The following is a 20,117-nucleotide window of genomic DNA, read 5'->3' as shown; positions in this document are numbered from 1 at the left end:
ATGGGGCACCTGCTCAGTGTTAGGCATGATACAAAGTGTGTCATAGATCTCTGTCTGCCCAATCTCATTTAGTGTGCATACAGTCCTGTAAGGCAGGTATCACAATCCAGTTTTATAACTGAGGGACTCAAAAGTTAAGTAATGTGCCATGTTCCTGTGACCAGCAAGTAGCAGGGCAACAATTTGCACACAGGTCTGTCTGACTTGAAATCCCACATGAGTCACCTCTTGCTGTATGGGTCAGGCTCCCCCAGAGTCAGGCACAGGCACGGCTGCTACACCGGTGGCCCTCGGTGGGTGAGGGTCCATTCGCTATAATCTGTTCTGCTTTACCCTCCAGCAACAGAACCCCAGAAAGCAGAGAACTGAAGTGCAGTCCTCAGGAGGGAAGGTAAGGTGCTGTCTGCCTGCATCTTCCTCTGCTACCATTATGGTTCTGTTACTAGGGAAGAATCGGGCTAGCTTTTGCAATGGGCACTGCTTTTGTTATGAGCTGTGCTCTAAGGAGCCTTGTATCTGAAAGGGGTGATGAGACAGATGGATGCAGCCCTGTGGTCAAATAATAGGGCATCACCCTAGCCACCATGTGGCTGTGACTTGGGAGAGAGTTACGGCTAGTGAAATACTTCTAATATCAGCGTAGCATGAAGATACTGCTTTTACAGATGATTCAGCAAGTTCCTTAGGGCCACTTAAAGTTACCAATTTATTATGAAACTTTTTAACCATACCCAAGGGTCAAGAGACTAGTACATGGCACTCTACCTTCCTCCACCTCCCCTCATACCAGTGTCATCAGTTCTCAGTGTTTAGGGTGCCTGTAGTGTCCTCTTCCACTGTTCATTACGGGGACAAGGGGAAGTAGAATAATAACTGTTAAATGCTCTACCAACTTCAACATAAAGCTGTCACACACAAACTTGCCTGCCAGGACGGACAGTGTTTACTCCATTCTGCAGGTGAAGAATTGAGGTCAGAGAGCATAGCCAGGCACATAATGAATGACATATTGGAACCTGCATCCAGGCCTTTGTAGTTTGGGGCCATTTTCACCACAGCCCTCTGTTCCTGCCTGCCTTGCTTTGTGACATACATACCCTGGAAAATACTGAGCCCAGGGATCCACCTTCTGTCAGCTCATTTTTGGGATAAGGCATACACCTTTATCCTAAACTGTAAGTTAAAAGAAACTTCTGTGTGTGCAGTGCCTGAAACACCAGATTTTCTTCTCATCGGAATGACACAGTGTGCTTCTGTGGCATTTGAATGACCTCCTAACTGCTTTTAGATCCTCTTACAGCTCTGTGGGTGTCAGGAGGGCAGAGCAGGGCCCAGGACATCCATCTTCGTGACAGGGCTTGGGAGGCTGACTCCTGAGCTGGGGGGGCTGCCGGAGCCAGTCCCGGAGGCAAGTGTCTACTCTGTGTTCAGGGTCTGGGCATGGTGCGGGAGACTCAGGGGAGGGCGCCTGGAGCTAGCAGTTGTCTTGCCTTGTCTCTCTCCCTTTTTTTAAAAACTAGGACTTCCTCAGACACCTGTTCTCCTAGGTCTCCAGGCTGAGTAACTACTGAGGGTGTCCTGGGATGGAGACTCTGGGTTTAAGAGTTTCCTTTTCATGTCACCCAGGTCCTGGCCCTCCAAAGGCACCTGGCCCCTGAAGCCCACCCCTCCTATGCTTTTATTTCCTTGTCCTGAATCTCAAACTGTTCTCCTTGCTTCTCTGGGAACATGACACTTAGAACAGGCCTCATCCTGTGAGTTTCAACAGGCTAAAGGCCAGGGGATGAGCAGTTGAAGATTTCCGAAAGGGGCCAGAGTGTTGTTTTACTTTAAACTCCCTCCCCCTCCCTGGTCTGGCTCAGTTGGTTGGGCATCGTGCCGAAAAATGAAAGTTTGCTGATGCCTGGGTTGCTGGTTAGGTCCCCAGTCAGGGCATGTATGGAAGGCAGCCAATGGATGTTTCTCTCTCACATCGACATTTCTCTCCCTCTTTTTCTCCCTCCCTTTTTCTTTCTTTAAAATCTAAAATAAAATAAAATTAAACTCTCTCTCTCTTTAGTCTCTAGAACCCGAAGGCAGCTGCTTGAACCTTTAGATGCAAATGTTGATGCTTAAGAAGACTGGCCACTTCAGCAGCAGATCTTTCCCCAGGAGAAGTTGGGAACTTGTGTGTCCCCTGCCCTGCTCCATCCCCCCGAACACCAGTCCTCACTTAGTGCCACAACTAACGCCCACCTTCCCAGCTGCAGCCTGTGGGCTTGCCCACCTCCTGTGATGTATTGTGTGTGTGTGTGTGTGTGTGTGTGTGTGTGTGTGTGTGTGTGTGTGATGACTGTGGTCTTCATGCCTGCTTGTCTGTGGGTGACATTGTGTAGTGAACCCGGACTCACTTTCCTGGGCTGGAGCTGAGCCATGTCACTGTCAGCTCCTCCCTGTCTCCCCGTGGCACCCTCTCCCCTCCCACTCCCGGGAGTCTGCTTTTCCTCTGAGAGACCAGTCCCTCCTCTTGATTTAGGAGTGGGTACAGGGCTAGGGCCCAGGTGGGAGTTTCCACTCGTCTTGGGACTCGGGAAGGTTTACATCACCTTCATGATCATTCTTCCTGGCCTCTCTCTACTCCATTTGCAAGAACCTCGCTTTCATATTTCACCTCTGACCTGTCCGTTCTGAGGGTCTCTTAGCAATTGGAGGTTCACAGCAAGGAGCCCCTGGGGAATGTGCCCCTTGCATATCTTCTCAGCAATAACCCCCTTGGGCCCTGGATCCCTATCCCTTCTCCTACCTTCCCTGCTCCCAAGGCTCTACTCTATAGCCCAGCTAGTCTGGACTCAGACTCCCATCCTTGAGTTGGGTCTCTGGCAGGTGATACATTCTGGTGGTGCAGCATCCTGGGGAGGGGCAACTGGGAGAGCAGGGGTCCTTTGCTTCTCTGTCCGTGCCCATTGGTCAGGCATCAGCAATGGCTGCTGCACTCTTTGCTCCTCCTATCACCAGTCAGAGTGGCTAGTGCAGTGGTTCTGCTGCAGGTTAGAGACCAGGCAGTGCTCCCCACAGCAAGAGGTCAAAAGTCATAAAGAAAGTGGAAAGTTGAACCAGACCCCCCCCCCCATCCATCGTGTTATCCTGGAAACTAACGTAACATGTGCCAGGACTGCTGTCTGTGCTGTGATATACCCTGTCAACAACAGCAAGGAATAAAGTACAATTTGTTTCCTAGTGGCTCTGAGGTGCATTCTTTTCTGTGAAAGAACTCAAATATTTGAGGGGCCAGAGGGACTCTGTCCTTGGTCAGAGGGAGGAAATGAGGGCTGCAGAAATAGCTAAGTGGAGCTTGTTTGTTCCAGCTGCTTTAATGCTTAGCCCCCCCACCCCATGCTGCCTTTCCTCTCTCCCCTTCCTCTGTCCTCCTTTACTTAGATCCCCCTTCTCACCCCTCCATCCTCCTGCTCCGCCCCCTCCTGTTTCCCCCACCTCCTCCACCAGTCCGAGGGCCTAGGACCTGTACTTATGCATGTCCTCAATAGAAGGTAGTCACGGTGGCTTGACTGAGGGCTCACTGGTCTGAAATGAAAGGTTCTATTCTCCTGCTTTGGTTAATTTTAGGGCTACTACCTAAGAATTTGACAAAGAGGGGTTAGAGGTAGTCATTCAGGTGATGATCCAAGCCTTTATCTTTCTACCAATATAAATACCCCCTCCTCTGTGAAGCCTTCCTGGACTTCAGGTACAATGAGTACCTTCTTTTCTGTGTTCTGGTCACACTGGTTCCTGTCTTTATCTTCACATTTGATACACCATACTTTGGATCCAAACTGTAGAGGACAAATAGATAATGTCCATTTGTGAACTGGCTGTCATGACATAGTAGCTGGGGCATAGGGCCCTGGGGCCACCTAGAGTGTCTTTCCAAAGACATTCCCATCCAGTTTTATAAAAAGTACTGCTGGGCAAATAAACACAGCTGAGGGACAGTTCCCTTTGGAGGTCATTGCTATGTGGCCCCCACCTCTATGGGTCTTTGTGAGGCACACTTTCTAGAGGACAAGAACTACATCTTATTCTAATGTAAGAATGCCTGGAACATCTTAAGGACTCAAAAAACAAAAACAAAACCATTCGTAGAGTCTGTCCAGATTCTGTGAGTTATTTAGAGCTGTGGAATTACAAGTCAGGATCCTGAAGGACTGGGGTGGGGATCGGGGTTCAGTGACTCCCTGCCCAGCCCCTCCCATCCCGACTCCCATGCTGCCTGCCCTACTTCTGTGCCTGCTTCTGCCTTCAGTCCCCCAGGCCTTTGAAAAGACTGAGGCTTATAGTTGAGATCAAGCTCAGCATTGTCGATCCAGTGATCACTGTGGTCCAAAAAGCCTAGGCACAGGTGAGCTTGGTAAACCAGCTGTGACCACCATCCATGAAGCACTCGTGGGTCAGGGAGTTGACAGGTCTGGCAGCGACTTCACAGCATTACCAGATGAAGATCCTCGGAGGTCCCGGGGCCACAAAAGACTGTGGGTACCTCCCCATATGTGCTATTAAAAATGATACTAGACTATAGAAATAAATGTAACATAATCCAATAGGGAGGTTCTGATTTTTCTCATAACAGTTGTTTTCATAATAGAGAATGATAGTTCTTCTATCCAGCATATGTACGAAATGATTATCCCAACTTTGCCAGACCCCAAACATCCATTTAGGTCTCCTCCTGGTACTCCACCATTATCTCCAAGGTAGGCAGGATGTTCCATTTAACAGATTATCTCCAATAAATTTGTGATGGATCCAGGGTACACAGCCTGGCCCGGCTTCCTTCTCCAGGGGGAGGATCGTCTGGACTGAAGAGACTACATCTGGAGCCTGGCAGCTCCTCCAGGCAGGCACTAGCTAGACAGCTCTGGGCCGGGGGCAGGGGCATCTTGTGGGAGGTGAGTGGTTCGGAAACGAGATGAAGAAAAAAGAGACTGATTGTAAAAACAGTAACAATGGTAATGATGATAATAAAAGCAGCTAACATTTATTGAGTACTTGCTATGTGCGAAACACTGGGCTGAGGACTTTACCTGTATCAGTTCATTCAGAACTCACAGCCCTATGTGACGGCTTGGTTGAGACCCCTGGGTTTGCACTTCTGGGGGCAAAGCCAAGGTCCAGCCTGGGATGGTCCGGCCCCAGCCCAGTGCCACTCTACACTGCACAGGAAAGAAGGTAGGCCCGTCATGTTGGCATGTGAGGGCAGCAGACCTTGGCCTTCTGTGAGGGAGTCCTTAGTTCCCACAGACATTATGACCCCAAACAAGTGAGTCACCATGACTGGAAGCACTTGAGCTGAAGGAAAATGGCCAGCTGGTAGGATCCTCTAGGCGAGATGAACTCTGAGAACCTTCCCAGGGCAACCTGAGTGTCCAAGCCCAAATTGGGACAGCCCCCTCTTGCCCCCTTCATCAGTGGGTGGGCCTTCTCCCTCTCTGGTCTAGCACTGTAGAGCCAGGAGAGAAGAACACAGAATCCATGTATGGATTGCTGCTTAATGTGTGTCTTCTGGATAGGGCCATGCCAGTCCATTCAGCCTTCAGGCACATGACATGTATGTGATTTGATTGGCAATAGACAATGTAACTTGGTTGAATAGGAAAGTTGCCCAATAGTGCCATTTCTCAGAAAGGAATGCTCAGTCTCCTGGCCTCAGATTGACGTCTGGTGTTCTGCGCATTTCACCTCTGAAAAACTCTCCCCACCCCCCTGAATTCCACTCCAAAGATTTTGAAGTCTTTGCACAGAGGTGTTTGTGTTATTTAATACCACATAAAAATAGGTCAGTCTGCTTTCTGGGCCCCCAAGCTGTGGCCTCTCCACCACTCTTGTTTTTTGCAGGCTGTGGCTTGGAACTTGCCAAATTGTTCTTGAAATAGAGGCAGAGGCAGAGTGCAAGCAGCAGGGAGGGTGAGGGTGAGTGACAGGGATGCCAGGCTGAAGCACAGCCCAAGGTCACCTGGCTCCGACTCCCCTTCCTCTGCAGGAAGGGCCTGCCCACCTGGGATCACTCCCAGGCAGGGTGGCTGAGCGGAGCTGGTGTGGGACGCCTGTCCAGCTCTGTCTGGTTTACCCCACCTCCTGTGAGAGAAAGAGAAGGTAGGTCAGGTGTGTTTGTCTGAGCCAGGGGAGGAGCCTTAAAAATATCTGTCTCCAGGCCACAAAGAGGAAGAATGGTCACCTCTCACCATTAGTGTGATTCATTGCGGTCACAGCTGAGCTCCAGGTGGGTGGAATCAGCCAGCTCAAGCCAACTGGCTGTTGATTTTATGGGGCCAAACCCAGCCTGATGCCTAGTTACATAATAGTGGGGCACCTGCCAAGGCAGTGATGGCAGAGCAGGTGATGCTGCGATAGATGTTCTGAAGGTCTTGGTGTGGTAGGAGCTGTTGGGATATGGGCCCCCACACGGTCCAGGCTTGGACACAGTCTGGTGGAGCAGAAGGAGGCTCAGGACATTCTCATTCTCTTGTGTTCCCCTCTCCTCTCTAGCCATGTGAGGTTGGGCAGAGCCTAGCATCTGTCAGTTTCCTTCTCTGCAAAATGAAGCCCTTCCTTGCCATAGGGTAAGCTAGGCCACTTAAGCCTTGATTTCCTCACCTGTACCATTGTCTACCCACACCTTTCCTGTTACCTCACAAGGTCAAAGTGATAGAGTGGACATAAAAACACTTAGAAAATTCTACATGTAGATATTATGTTATTAATATTTATATTATAATCCATTTCTTTGACTTCTCTCTGATAGCAGGGTTCCCCTTGTCTCTGTCAGACCAGGCTTTAAGTTTGAACTTGTCCATGCACCACTGCAGTTTCCTCCTCTGTGAAATGGGCATCACAAAACCTGCGTGCCTGAGTTCCTGGGAGGAATGGAACAGATCGAGGAGGCATAGGTTCTTGGGAACTACAGGGAACAATAAAATGGATGGAACTGTTACTGAGTGAGGGCAACTGGGCACTAGACAACGGAGATACAGTCATCATTGTCTGAGTCCTCACGGAGGCCAGAATAGGTTTGGCAGTCTGTGAAACAAACAACACAGATCGTTATAAAGCCAGATTCAAGCCTTTCAGGTCATATCAGGTCACAGAGGAAAGGAAGGAGCAGGGTTGGGGCTGCTCCTGGAGGTCTTTCTGGAGGTGGCAGCCAGCCTGCAGCTGCTTTCAGAGATAAGGAGGGATGTGGTTACTGGAACAGAAGAGCTACACCTGGAGAGAACTTCAGCCTCTGCTCTAGTTAAGCCCAGACGTGAGTTCTGAGAAAAATCAAGAACACATTTCTCTCCAGGGTATATTCACTGTGGGAGAGGTGGGTCAAACAGGTTTGCCCTTGTCTACCAGTTGTAGAAACAGAAGAAAATGTCCCCATCCCATGCCTGCTCAGGGAGCAGAAATGCCTCGGTAACCTTGACTCAGAGTGCATTGCCCTTCGGCAGCTCCCAGGACCTGTGTGCCCCATGGCACGGCCATCTTGAAGCCAGCACTTAAGGAATGGACCCTGTAGGACCCACCTCCCGCCAGGTCCGCCTTATAAGCCCCCAGTGACCCTGGCATCTGTAGATGCAGCAGGAGACAGCAGCCAGCGCTCCTTGGGGTTCGGGACCTCCGGGCAGCACAGATGGGGCCTGGGAGTCTCCCTGCGAGTGGCCACATGTGCTATGCAGCTGAGGACAGACCCAAGCCAGGAAATGGAGCTTTCTAGGGGCTTCTTGCCTCTTTCCAGCTGCAAGCCATCAGCAGAAAGATTGACTGGGACCTGGAGTCCAAGGAGTGCACTCTGTCATGCAGCGCCTAGACATGCGGTCTGGCAGAGCTGGTGGACATTCGAGTCTTGGGGAGGCTGGTCCAGAGGGCCTCTACCTTGTCACTGGTTTTTGAGCACTAGGCAGACTGCTCAGCTGATGTTCTGGTGTGCTACCTCCCTACCCCACTGAGCCGAAATGACCACCCAGACTGCTGAGACTGAAGAGTCAGGGAACAAATGGAGGCCTATTTGGGAAAGACAGGGGATACTGAGGCATGGCAACTGAGGACACTGTCCTACGGGCATGGCAGGGTTGGAAGAGGAAGTTGGGGCTACTTCTCCATACCTCTCAAAGATCTCCCTGATTTCTGGGTCTTGGGAGTGTGGCTATACGGCTCTCTTTGGCTTTAGTCTAGAACAATCAGACAAAGGGAGGGGTGGGGGGAATTTTGCTTACTCTGTGTAGCCTTTCTGGGGTGGCAGAGTAGCACTCTCATCCCATTTGGCCCGATATCCTAGAAAAGTCTGGAAGAACTAAAAGTGTGGCCAGATGCCAGCAGGAAACAGTTGTGCAATGTGGGTGTCTGGGGATGAAAGGAAGGCTAGGGATGCCGGGTGGGTGGTACGCTGGTGGAGATCAAGCTGAGGGTCAGGGAGGGGAAGGTGCTCTGGCATCTTGCTTTAAAGATCACTCCGGCAGGGGACGGAGCCCAGCGAAGGGACTGTGGTGAGTGCCTTTGTTCCTGGAAGGCCAGCTCAGGGTGAGGATAATGAAGTCGGCACTTAATAGGTCCTTCTTTGGCTAGGCTTTTTATCTACATCATCTCAAGTCCTACAACAACTCTGCAAGGTAGGTGCTATCATCTCATTTCATAGATGAAAGAAGGAGCCCCAGAGAGGTGACCTTCCCAGGACCACATAGTCTGTAGGGAAGAGTCAGGATGTGAAGGGATTTAACTGTGGGTGTGTCTGGCCTCAGCATGCAAAACTTGTGGGAGGGGAGGCTCTCCTGGGCTGCTCTCCAGGGCACCATGGGCCACAGGTTAAAGGAACCAGGGCCTCCCTAGAGGAGAGTAGGGTGTCTTTGAGAGAATATTTCTTGTCCCTACTGTCAGCCAGGACCTGATTGCCTCAGTCAGCTGGGGGTGTGAGAGACAAGGGAGAAGTCTGAGGAAGGACTTGGGTGTGAGTGAGGTGCAAGGAATAGAACCTCCTGGACTATTAATGCCCAGGCTTCCCCAGAAGGGGCAAGCAAACACTTTTATAAACATCGTCACAGGGCTTCTGCTGAAGCCCTGGGGTGGCCGTGGGGGGTGGCATGAGGAGAGGGGCAGGAGGAGAGAATGCTCCAAGGATTCTGGGGGAGCTGCCAGCAGGTGCTGCTACACGCTTCTCTCTGTGGGAGCAAGCTGGGTCTTGCTACCAATTATAAGGCAGGTAATTTAATGGGAAGAGGTTGCACTAAAGTTCTGGGTCTGCCTGTGCCAGTGGGGAAATTATTTTACCCCTGGGACTTATTCGTTCATTTAACAAAATTGGGGGTTCACCAAGTGCCTGGCCCCATTCTAGGCACTGGGAATCTGGGAATGAACATAAGAAACAAAAATTCTTGTTTTCCTGGAGCTTGAATTTTAGTCAAAAGAGGAAAACATAACTTACCAGATATAATAAGTGCTACTGAAAAAAATCTAAGAAGGGATTTGAAATATAGAGAGTGGGTGTGAAAATTATAGCCTGGGGTGCCAGGAGGGTCTTCTGTATCAGTCTATGGAGAAAGACCTGAAGCAGGTTGGCCAAGGAGCTCTCTGAAAGAAGAGTGTTCACATAGAGGAAGTAGCCAGTGCAAAGGCCCTGAGGCAGAGCAAGCCTGGAGGGTCAGAGGACCACCAAGGAGAACGGCATGGCTGGAGTGCATACAAGAGGCCATGGAAGTTGGAGACAAGGTCATCAAGGTCATTGAGGCCAGATTAAGAAGGGTTTTATAAGGCACAGAAAGGGACTTCTGTTTAATCTCTGAACTCTAGGAGGGTTTGAGCAGGAAAGTGAGCCCTTTATAAAGTGAGGGGTTTGGGTGATAATCTTGGAGTTTCTGTCCAGTCCGTCAGTCTGTGACACAAAGTTTTCATTTCAGATTGAGCCATGCTCCTTCACAGCATTAAGACAGGGCAGGGAACAGAGTGTGTATATGTGTGTGTGGGGGGGTGTGTGGCGGGGAGGGTTCTGGCTGAGATATCCACATTTCCATACCACTGATGTGTTTGGATCAGGCAACCTCTAAAGTATCATCTAACCCCAAGATTTATGAACCTCTTGATGTGACCCACGTGGGGAATTTTCCAATCTGTAGCTTTGGGAAGCCTGAATGAACAGGTTTCTACTTGGGAATATGTCACAAGTCCTGGTTACATGAGCTGCTCTGCCCCTGGATGGATTTGCCCCTGTCTCGTGGGGTCGTAGGGTAAACATCAAGCAGCCAAGAGTCAGGGCTGCCTAGCCAGGGCCCCCAGGGCAGATCTCAGCCCAGCCAGATCAAGGCCCTCCAGCTGTCCATTCCCCACTTCCACAGAGATTTCCAGGTTGCTCTCTGTGGGCATCATTAGCCGACCCCTAGGGGAAGAAGTATAGCTGAGGAGGGACAGAGAAGGGAGTTATCACTGTGGTCAGAAGCTGAGGCCAGAACCCATACCTTCCAGTCCCTGCTCTTCAGTGTCTGTGCTGGAGTGGCCAAGCAGGGAGAGCCACCGAGATGCTGGTGGTGGCCTTGCTCTGGGCAGTCAGAAGCCTCAGCAGCCAGGGACTGGGGACGAGGCTGAGCCTGGGCAGGGAATCTCTGCTGTTCACACTCTGGACTCCTGGCTGCAGCTGGGAGGTGAGCCCTCCACAACCGCCCTGAGTCTAAGAGTGCTGTCTTCTGCCCATTCCCCTCTGGCACAGACCAGCAGTCTTCAGCGGCCTCATGAGGCTACAGTGTCTCCAGGTGGGCTGCTGAGCTGTGGGTCTGACATAGCAGCCTATAGTGTCGCTGGGGGCTATGTGAGGAGGGCCCTGCTGAGGAAGGGCAGGGTACTGTGGGGACTAGTGCCACAGCTGCTCCTCAGCTCTGCCCTGCTGTGGAAATGACGGCAGAGGCTGCAGCTGGTGCCTCTGGGAAAGCATCCTGTCACCCTATTCACCTCCCCACCTCTGCCCAGGGCAGCTTCCAAGGGGCTGCTGTTCAATCTCAGGGGACTCCTACCTACAGAGTGAAGTCTCGGGACAGGAGACATCAGGGCAAAGACCTAACTGGGCTGGAGGAATGAGGTGCGGCTAAACGAAGGTTCAGGGGGACACACAAATGCCCTTGAGTGTCTCCCTCAGCCACCAGGGGCTGGACAGAGAGCAGGGGCTGTGATGCTCAGGGCTCTGGCTTCAGCTTGTGTCCTCCTGGGTTCTGGTAACCTTGGCAGGCAGCCTGGGCTGCCTGGAGGGTGATGGAGGTGGCACCTGTCCCTTGGGAGAGGGGAGCCTGTGCGGAGGCTGCAGTTTGCTTTGCAGTGGCTAACAGCCTCCCTCTTCCTCAGGTGCCTCCTCCCACGTGGATCCCTGGCCTCAGCCCGCCCAGGCAGGCTGGCACAAAGTGAGGGCTCCCTTGCCAGCCCCTCCTCCCTGTCTTTGTCTCTTCCTTCCAGTGGGTTTGGCTGAAGTGTGGAGGGAGGGAGTGCCACTCTTTCCACCCAGGCCCTCAGCAACAGGTACCTCACAACTGTCTCCCTCCTGGACACAGCCAGCAGCTCCCGCCATGGACAGGTGGTACCTGGGTGAGTCCCCTAAGCCCGTTCCTCCTACCTTCTCAAATTCTGACACAGGTGTCCACCTCATTCCTTTCCAGTATAGCCACCAGCCCCCAGAAGTGCAGGAGAGGCAGGATTTCTAAATAAGGACAGCTCAGTGTGGAGTCCTGAGCACACTGCTGTCCATACTCTGAGCATCTCTGAGCTGCAAAAGCTGGCAGGACAGCTTGTCCAATAGCCTCCTTTCCTGTCCATCTGTCCATCTATCTGTCCATCCATCTGTCCATCTGCAGGAACTCTGAAACCAGTCTGCTGGGTTCAGATTTTGATTTCTCCACTTCCTAGCTGTCTGACTTCTGGCCAGTTATTTCAATTCTCTGTGCCTCAGTTTCTTCATCTATAACATGAGGGTGATAACAATGCCTTCCTTATCTCATAGAACTGTGGCGATTAAATGACTTAATTTTTGTAAAGTGGTTAGAGCAGTGCCTTGCACCTGGACTTCAAAAATGCAATCTCAACTTTCTTTCCTTGTTCCTCTTTTTGTCTATTATCTATCTATCTATCTATCTATCTATCTATCTATCTATCTATCTATCTATCTATCTAATCTATCTATCCATCCATCCATCTGTCTATCTCCCCAGGTCTTTTATATCCCTTATTATTCCAGAAAGACTCCATGGTGGCTTACAAAGACAGACAAAATACACTGAGATGCCAAGAGGATGCATGATCGGGGACCCAACGCCTGTGTGGGGAAGAAGCTTCAGGAGCACAGCCTCGGTGCCCAGGTTTCTAGCCCTGGCTTTGTCCCTAACTAGACGTTTCAGACAAGTCCTTCAAACTCCCTGCCCTCAGTCTTTCTGCTGTACCCAGTGGAGGTCACAACAGTGCCCTGGCCGCCTCAGGGTCATTTTGGGAAGCAAAGGATTAGCCCCAGTTTCTTTATATGTAGAAAGAGCAAGCTTGGATTAGTGTATGCAGAGTATGACAGGTTGTCAATGGCTACTAAACTAGCTCTGTTATAAAATGATGGTGAATATTCATTCCTTGGCTCTAAAAGCCACAGAAAGCTGAGACAGGGGGCTGTAGGCCGTGACGTTCTCTTTCTATCTCACTCTCACTGGAGGGTGGGTAGCTTTTTCATGTCCAACAGCTAGGATTCAACAGAGTTAATAATCCCTATTATTTCTCTAGTCAACATAAATATCATACTAACAGTGATGACACTCTCTGTGTCCCAGGCCCCGTGCTAGCTCACACCCACCTTGTAAGGTGGGCAGCAGTCCTACTTTACAGATGAGGAGACAGAGGCACAGAGAACAGACACCACATACTCAGCAAGTGTAGGAGCCAGGAAATGAACTCAAACCTTGACCCCTACCACTGCTAAAGGAGGACTGATAGATGGATTCAGTCCCTTTGGAATGACTAACCATGCCCCCGTGGACACGAACACTGGCCTTGGTTCTATCCAGCACCAGCTTTTTTTTTTTTGGAGGCCAGTTCAATTGACCAGAACTCAGCCAGGAATCTGAGCACCTAGAGTACCCAGCACCAGTGTGCCTGAGGTAAAGGAAGCTGCAGTGGGGTGAGGAGTTGGTGTCAGAGATATGGAAAAGCACCTGACTCCTACAGCCAAAGGGCTGGCTGGCAGTCTATACCTTGCCCCTCACTGGCTGTGTGACCTTGAATCAGAGCCCTGCCCTCTCTGTAGAATGACTGCAAAGGACTCCTTGACTGTAAAATGAGGAATAAAATAAAGCTCAAGGAAATAACAGTAAGGAAAGTGCTTTGTAAATTATAAAAGCACTTTCTCTCCCTCTCTGGTAAGGCTTGTCCCCTTCTTGAAGAAACCTTCAGTGCAACATCAGAAACTGGAGTGCAAGCAACTAGAGAGCCACACTGAGCAGGGCAGGCCCTCTGTGGCTGTAAAAGGGAAGTGCCAAGAGTGGCAGGGAGAGAGCTTCTCTGACTGAGGTGTGGGCTCCAGGATGCAGCTTCAGGAGGAAGGAGATAACAGAGGAAAGGCAGCAGAGGCCGAGAAGTGTGACTATGCATGGAGGGCTCCGGGTACGCCATGAGGTGAGAGGGGACCAGGCACCTCAGGACCAGCTCAGGGAAGCCTTACATACCAAGTAAATCCACTGGTAGAAACAGTGATCTCCACACTAGTTGGTGAGTTGGGCAGCTGCTAGGTTAGGGGCCTCCATGGGAACCTGATGTCAGCCCCTGCTTACAGCACACTCTGCACATAGTTTGACTTTCCTGCTTCCCATTGCCACAGCCCAAGCTGTGACTTCTCCAGCTATGGAAGAACACCACAGCCAGCCATCCCTGGCCCTCCTCTTTGGAAATTTCCTTTGTAAGGGTTTGGAAAACCGGCCAACTCCTGCCTGTCCCCGCCTGCTGAAGCACCTCCTTATGCCTCAGCGGGAGCCCCTCTGTCCACACCAGGGCTTTTCTTGTGACCAGGGTAAATATTAGCTGGCACTGTTAATGTTTAATGCCCCCACCTTGTCCCTGGCCACCCCACGGCCAGGTACTCTCTCTGAAGCTGAGGCAGCAGGAGGAAGGCAGCAGAATCGAGCCCAATCTATTGGGGAAATGGCAGGGGCATTGACAGATGATGGTGAGTATGTGTGAATGTGTGCTTGGACCACATTTAAAGGGGCGAGCTGGATCGCACTCTTCCATCTCCTGGCAGCTCTTCCTTCTAGAGTACAAAGCACTGCTCCCTAACCCTGAGCCACTCTCCTATTTACAAATATTTGCTTTTAAAAGAGGATCCTGCCATAACTCCTGAGAAATGTAGCTTGAATGGCAGAACCACTGCACCGGGTGGCAACCAGGATTGCCGGGATGAGTTTCTGTCTCGACTTTCTGGCATGAGCCTGTCCTGGTTCATTGCATCTTTCTGGACTCTCTAGGCTCACAGCAGAAGGCAGATGTCGGTCAGGCTGGAGAGACAGCAAGCCACTCTGGTCAGCCTTCTGAGCTTGGCTTTGAGGGGAAAGCCCCCAAGTAAAGGGCATACTCCCTGAAGAATTCTTGTAATGGAGGGCGACTAAGGCCCTGGCAGAAAACAGGGGCCTTTGCTGACTGTGGTGGGCTTTGAGCCAGATGCAGAACAGATGAGGGCTTGGGGGAAGGGGCCAGCTCATCAAAGGGCTCAAGACGAGGTGGTCAGGGAGGAGATGGTTTCCTGGTGTAGTGAGGAAGTCATGAGTCTAGTCATGGCTCTGATACTAACTCCCCAAGTGACCTTGCACAAGACCTAAACTGAGACAAACTTGAAGGCCTTCTGTGTGGGGACAGGCACCTGGATCCACATAAGTTCCCCTTGGCCTCTGACATTCAGGCCCAGGCTGACCCCTCTGGGCCTGTTTCCTTTTGGCTTAGGGAGCTTGCAGCCCGCTAGGGCAGCTGGGCTCACCAGGCCCTGCTGCCTCCCACTGCCTAGGGCACAGTTCAACACAGCCTGTGAGGTGCCAACTTGTGCATTCCCTTGACCTTGGGCACTGCTTCCCTAGTGCCAAGAAGGGGCTCAAACTGAGCAGGAAAGAGGGGCCACCGTCAGCAGTGGCAGAAAATCTCTGGCCATACTGCCCTCCGGTTTCCGAAGGCCAAGTGTGCTCAGTCTACAGGACTGGAGGGCAGAGCTGACAGCTGCTGGCTGATGAGCAGTTTCACATCAGTGGGAAAAGCCCAGGAGGCAGGGACTGGACCCAGATGACTTGGCTCTGAAAGGTATCCTTTCTTCCAACTACCTGAGAGGCAGCATAGCAAAAGGGTTAAGTACCTAGATTCTTAGCAACCTGTTTTCTGGGTTCAAATCCCAGCTTTATTCTTCACTAGTTGTGTAAGTGTGGGTGAGTTACTGAACTTCTCTGTGCCTCCATCTTCTCATGATTACACTGGAATAATATTCAAGCCTCACAGGGCTGTTATGTGGTGAAACAAGTTGATGCCTTGTTAGACTTAGCCTGGCATGTGGTAAGCACTATATATTGATGTTTCTTTTGTTCTTTTTAATTTAAAAAAAATTTTATTTATTTTTAGGGAGAGGGGAAGGGAAGGAAAAAGAGAAGGAGAGAAACATCAATTTGTGGCTGCCTCTTGCACACCCCCTACTGGGGACCTGGCCTGCAACCCAGGCATGTGCCCTGACTGGGAATCCAACTGGCAGCCCTCTGATTTGCAGGTGGGCCCTCAATCCACTGAGCCACACCAGCCTGGACTAATGTTGCTTAAATAAATCTGCTTTCCCCAAAGGATAGCCACATAAGAAAGAAGCATCTAGAAACCTGGCTGAAGACTACTTCTACCTCCAACTTTCCTTGGAATTTTGGACAAGTCTCCAAACTGGGCTTTAGTTTCCTTTTTTCCCCATTCATCCATTCATCCATCTCATAAATATTTGCTAAGCCCCTTGCAGTTGGTTAGTCTTATGAGGAGAGGCTGCTGGTGAGTCTAATGGGAGATGTTTTTCTTGATCTTTTCCTACTTTTTATAAAGCAAGGAGAAGAAAAAATTGACCTCTCCCAGAGTTGCCAGAGGCCCCACAGGCAGCATGGCTCCCTGCTTTGGTTGCTTAGTATTCGGTCCCAGGTTGACTGTGTCTGAAGTAGCCTAAGCAGATGCCTCTACTGACAGTGGCATTTGCAGATCACCAGCCTCATCTTCTAGGGGGTCTCTCTTCACCAGCCTACCCTTGCCCATTTGGATCCTGTGGTGGGGGTGCTGGGACAAGGACGACAGAGTTCCACTGTTTCTGTGGCTAGAACACTCCACCATCTGTGACTTGCCCCTCACCTTGTCTTTGGCTCTCTCTTCAGGTGGCAGCCCCAAGGGGGATATGGACCCATTCTACTATGGTAAGCCTGATGGGCCCCTCCTCCTACCTTTCCTGAGCCTGCCTCCATGCACTCCCAATTGGTCTTCAGCCTCTCCCAGCCCTGGTTATGTGCCCCACCTTCCCCAGTTACTGTGGGGCTACTACTAGTGTGGGCTGAGGGGAGGAGTGCCTGGATAACCCATCTCACCTCCTTGCCCTCTGCTTCTTCAGACTATGAGACTGTCCGCAATGGGGGCCTGATCTTTGCTGCCCTAGCCTTCGTGGTGGGGCTCATCATCATCCTCAGTAAGTGGGGCCAGCCTCATGTTGGAAGGGGGGATGCTGGATGGGGATGCATCTCTTCTCAGAGCCTCACCCTACTTGGTCCTTGGACCACACAGATGAAGTTCCATCTTTCTCAAGTGCACCTTCTAGTGGACCCGGGAGGAGCTGCCGCATGTAAATGGGGGTGGGGGAGTCCAGTAAGGCTACCTGACCCCCCAACCCCTGACCCTGGGAAGTTCCAGTGTAACTGAAGGTTGGGGAGTCAGGTAAGGGAGGGAACTAACTTCTACTGGATGCCCGGCATCCTCAGACCTGGCACTTTCTTGGCTTGAGCTACATCCAGCCCGTTTAATCTTCTCAGCAACACTAGGGCATGGCCATGACTGTGATCATTTTCTAGGGGAAGTTAGACCCACACTGAGAGGTGCAGCAACTTGCCCACAGTTCCACAGCCAATAAGAAGCAGAGTTGGTTAAGCTGGACCAGGGGTGTCCACCCTGCCCCCACTCCCCACCTGCTGTTAGAAAGCAAATGTGGCTAACAGCCAGAGTCTTAGGCCCCACTGCCAGTTTACCCCAACTCCCTGGGCCAAGGTTTCCTTGTCTGTTAAGTAGGGGTGATCTCACTTGCCTCATGAGATTAAAGCTAGCGTCCAAAGACATGGCAGCCAAGAAAACACTTTGAAGGATCCGACGTATGTATGGTGCATTCTTGGGGACAGAAGGGTCCTTGTTCATCCCCCAGCTCCATCAGTCACACAGCACAGGCTTAATGAATACTTACTGACTTGTTTTGGTGCAACCAGAAGAAAAATACACAGAAATACAATGAGTGAAAAGAAGACACAAAGTGTAGCAAGCATAGTCCTATGTCCTGGAATTGTAACCCAGCCATGGTCAATGCCACTCCATCTCAAGGTTGTTGTCTACAGATGTGATGGTTCCCCCAGATTCTCCTGTAAGCTTCTGGAGGGCAGCAGTGTGTGGTGGTTGAGCAGATGGTATGTATGGTGGCAGACAGGCCAGAGCAGCAATATTGGACTCACTGCTATCCATCTCCAAGAGTTTATTGACTAGCTGCTCTGTGCCCAGCACAGTGCTAAGAGCATCATGGTGGCCCTGGGCTGGCCACTGCTCTCATGAGCTCATGGGCCACTGAGGAACCACTGCAGTCAGTGTTTATGGACCAGCTGACTGACTGGCATGGGCTCAGCCCAGCCCTCTATAAAGAGAGACGCAGTCGGCTGTGGTCTCCAAGCCACACCCCAGGACCTCTGTGAGGTGCTGGCAGGGAGGAGGGAGGGAAGAGTGCAAGCTGAGTCCTCCAGGTAGGACAGGGTCTCCTTGGAAGAGAAAGGCCTGTGGAAACCAACATCTTTTCTTTCTTCAAGGCAAAAGACTCCGCTGCAGGGGCAAAAAGAAGCACCGGTAAGTGCCTGCCTTGGGTAACAGACTGAGGTGGGTGGACACGGGGGAAAGAGGGACAGGTTAAGAATCTTGGTCTCTGAAGCCTGTTATGGGGGCCCCAACCTTAGGGATCCTAGACTTACTACCTTTCCTACTGACCTAGTATTACCTGTCCTTTTTCCTTCTCCCATCTTAGGCCAGTCAGTGAAGATGAGCTGTAATGACAGGTATGTTTGGGAAGGGCAGAAGAGGGGGCAGCCAGGGAGGGCTGTGGAGAAGTAAGGGAGAGCTTGAGACTGGGCTGGGAAGAATTTTAGGCTCCTCCATTCATCAGCCAGGCAGACTGTTGCCTGTGATGGTCAACTGCTTGGCATGGTTTTGTGGCAAAGGGGGAGCTGCAGAGATGCCCCAGAGAAAGGTAAAATAAGCGAGGAATGAAATGAAACCCCACCTCTGCCCTATCACAGCCCCTAACCTGCTTTTATCCTTTCAGAGTCAGCTGTGCCATCATGGCTCTGGGGACAATGGAAAAGCCTTCCCTGAGCTGCAGATCTTTGTCCCAGCACTGCCAGACCTTCAGAGTAAAGGAGGCACCAAGCTTCATGGGACGCCTGGATGGGCATCACCTCCTTGCAACCCCTGTCACCTCTTCCTAATAATAAAGCTGAGCTTAGAGATGGTTCCTTCCTTAGCCTGCCTCCCCCACCCCCACCTTCTCTCCTGTAACTTCTGTGACTTGTCTGTCCAAGTTGAGTGCAATACGGCCTGGTCTCTTTTGTTTTTTGATTAATTGCCCTATTAAAGCAAGTAGGCCTCTCCTTTCCCCTGAATTACCAAGAGCCCTGGACAGAAGACTCAGCCTGTTTTCCAAATGCCAGGCAGCAAGAAATCCAGGAGTCTGAATGTCAAAGGTTCAAAGCCATCAGGTCCGTTGGGTTCTGCTTGGGTATCTGCCCAGGCTCTGAGTGCCACTGTTGGAACTATACCACTGGAAGTTGCTGCAGACAAGCCTGCAAGTCCCTAAGTGTGGCAGCTGGTGGCCATATAATGTGGTCTGCCATCTCCCCAAGTGCACCAATATGACAAGATGGGTAGTCTGGGGGGATGCAGGCCACAGCACATGCTGTCTCCCTACATGCCTCCTGACATTGGTGCTAAGCTCAGATCACCCCCTTTCTGCTCTTGGGGCCAGTGGACCTCATCTAGACCTACTCATTCATGCTGGCTTGACTAATCCCAGGGCTAGGGCCCTTGTTACCTTCCTGCGGCTCCTGTTCATCTGGCAGGCCCCTATGCAGAACAACTTCAGCCTGAGATGGTATCAGGCTGGTCCTCCTACTCATGCCGGTGGCCCCTTACAGTACAGTGTGCTTCCCCAGGGCAGTTCTATTCTCTTCCCCCTCTTTAGGGAGGCCTCCAGGATGCTGGAGGGGATTGTGGGACCGAGGCACCACCTAGTGTCCACCTTCCACATTTGGGTCTGCAGGCCTTGTGGGAGGGGAGAAGAGGGAAGGGGAAGGGAGGGGAGGAGAAGGGAGAGGAGGGGAGGGGTGGGAAGGCGGAGCCCAAGATAGCAGCAAGCTAGCGGAGTTTACAATAAACAGGGTGCATTTGGGAAACAGAGGCAGGGTAAGCCACCATTCTGCTTGAGAACTGAGCTTTTTGTCTTAATCCACTATCCCCCAGGTCCTGAAGACCATCAGTCCTACAGAATCACAGAAGGCTTAAACACAGAAAATCCTTAAGAAAGAAAAATAGACAATCCTCACCTTTCAGAATTTGCTCTGAGTGTGGGCTCATTCACTGGTGACAAATAAAATGTGACAAACAAACCCCTGGATAGAACTCAGTGTTTTTCTACACGAGAAGAGCACACACTTGGGCTGTCCACAACAGTGGGAGGTGTGAACGAGAATGGAGCAGGTCCTCCCAGGGGGCCTTCAGGAGTTTCTGAAGCTTCCTGGATGTAGCAGCAAGAAGAGGTGGTACTCCGGGCCTGTGGCCCACTTGGAGCAGTGAAGAGAAGAATGTTTGATATATGA

General features: G+C 51.2%; 2 protein-coding genes across 22 annotated transcripts in view; both read left to right on the top strand.

The window, feature by feature from the left end:
* FXYD6 (FXYD domain containing ion transport regulator 6) overlaps nt 1-3,216 on the top strand; it is a 29,344-nt gene extending 26,128 nt beyond the window's left edge. For all 8 annotated transcript variants that reach the window (XM_037147255.2, XM_037147256.2, XM_037147259.2 and 5 more), the window contains 2 exons: nt 341-391; nt 2,060-3,216. In XM_037147255.2, the coding sequence (XP_037003150.1) occupies nt 341-369 (29 nt within the window). In that variant the 3' untranslated portion in view covers nt 370-391; nt 2,060-3,216. The remainder of the gene's footprint in view (nt 1-340; nt 392-2,059) is intronic.
* Nucleotides 3,217-7,557: 4,341 nt separating this feature from the next.
* FXYD2 (FXYD domain containing ion transport regulator 2) lies at nt 7,558-19,909 on the top strand. 14 transcript variants are annotated; one of them, XM_053672668.1, is made up of 8 exons: nt 7,565-7,939; nt 8,475-8,501; nt 8,581-8,624; nt 11,443-11,571; nt 12,218-12,338; nt 15,610-15,751; nt 16,386-16,424; nt 16,616-16,664. In XM_053672668.1, the coding sequence occupies exons 1-8, from the start codon at nt 7,689-7,691 to the stop codon at nt 16,643-16,645; spliced, it is 783 nt and encodes a 260-aa protein (XP_053528643.1). In that variant the 5' UTR covers nt 7,565-7,688; the 3' UTR covers nt 16,646-16,664. The 14 variants fall into 14 exon arrangements, 13 of the variants coding, with proteins under 13 accessions (XP_053528661.1, XP_053528643.1, XP_053528651.1 ...); XM_053672661.1 differs by having other exon boundaries at nt 7,567-7,939; nt 11,335-11,571; XM_037147247.2 differs by lacking the exons at nt 11,443-11,571; nt 12,218-12,338; nt 15,610-15,751 and adding exons at nt 18,060-18,096; nt 18,272-18,302; nt 18,569-19,584 and having other exon boundaries at nt 7,580-7,939; nt 16,616-16,690.
* Nucleotides 19,910-20,117: the final 208 nt, after the last annotated feature.

This window comes from Artibeus jamaicensis, unplaced genomic scaffold (genome assembly GCF_021234435.1).
Source record: "Artibeus jamaicensis isolate MK-2021 breed Jamaican fruit bat unplaced genomic scaffold, CSHL_Jam_final contig_196, whole genome shotgun sequence".
In the NCBI taxonomy this organism is placed as follows: domain Eukaryota; kingdom Metazoa; phylum Chordata; class Mammalia; order Chiroptera; family Phyllostomidae; genus Artibeus; species Artibeus jamaicensis.
This window is presented reverse-complemented; position numbering and strand designations above follow the sequence as displayed.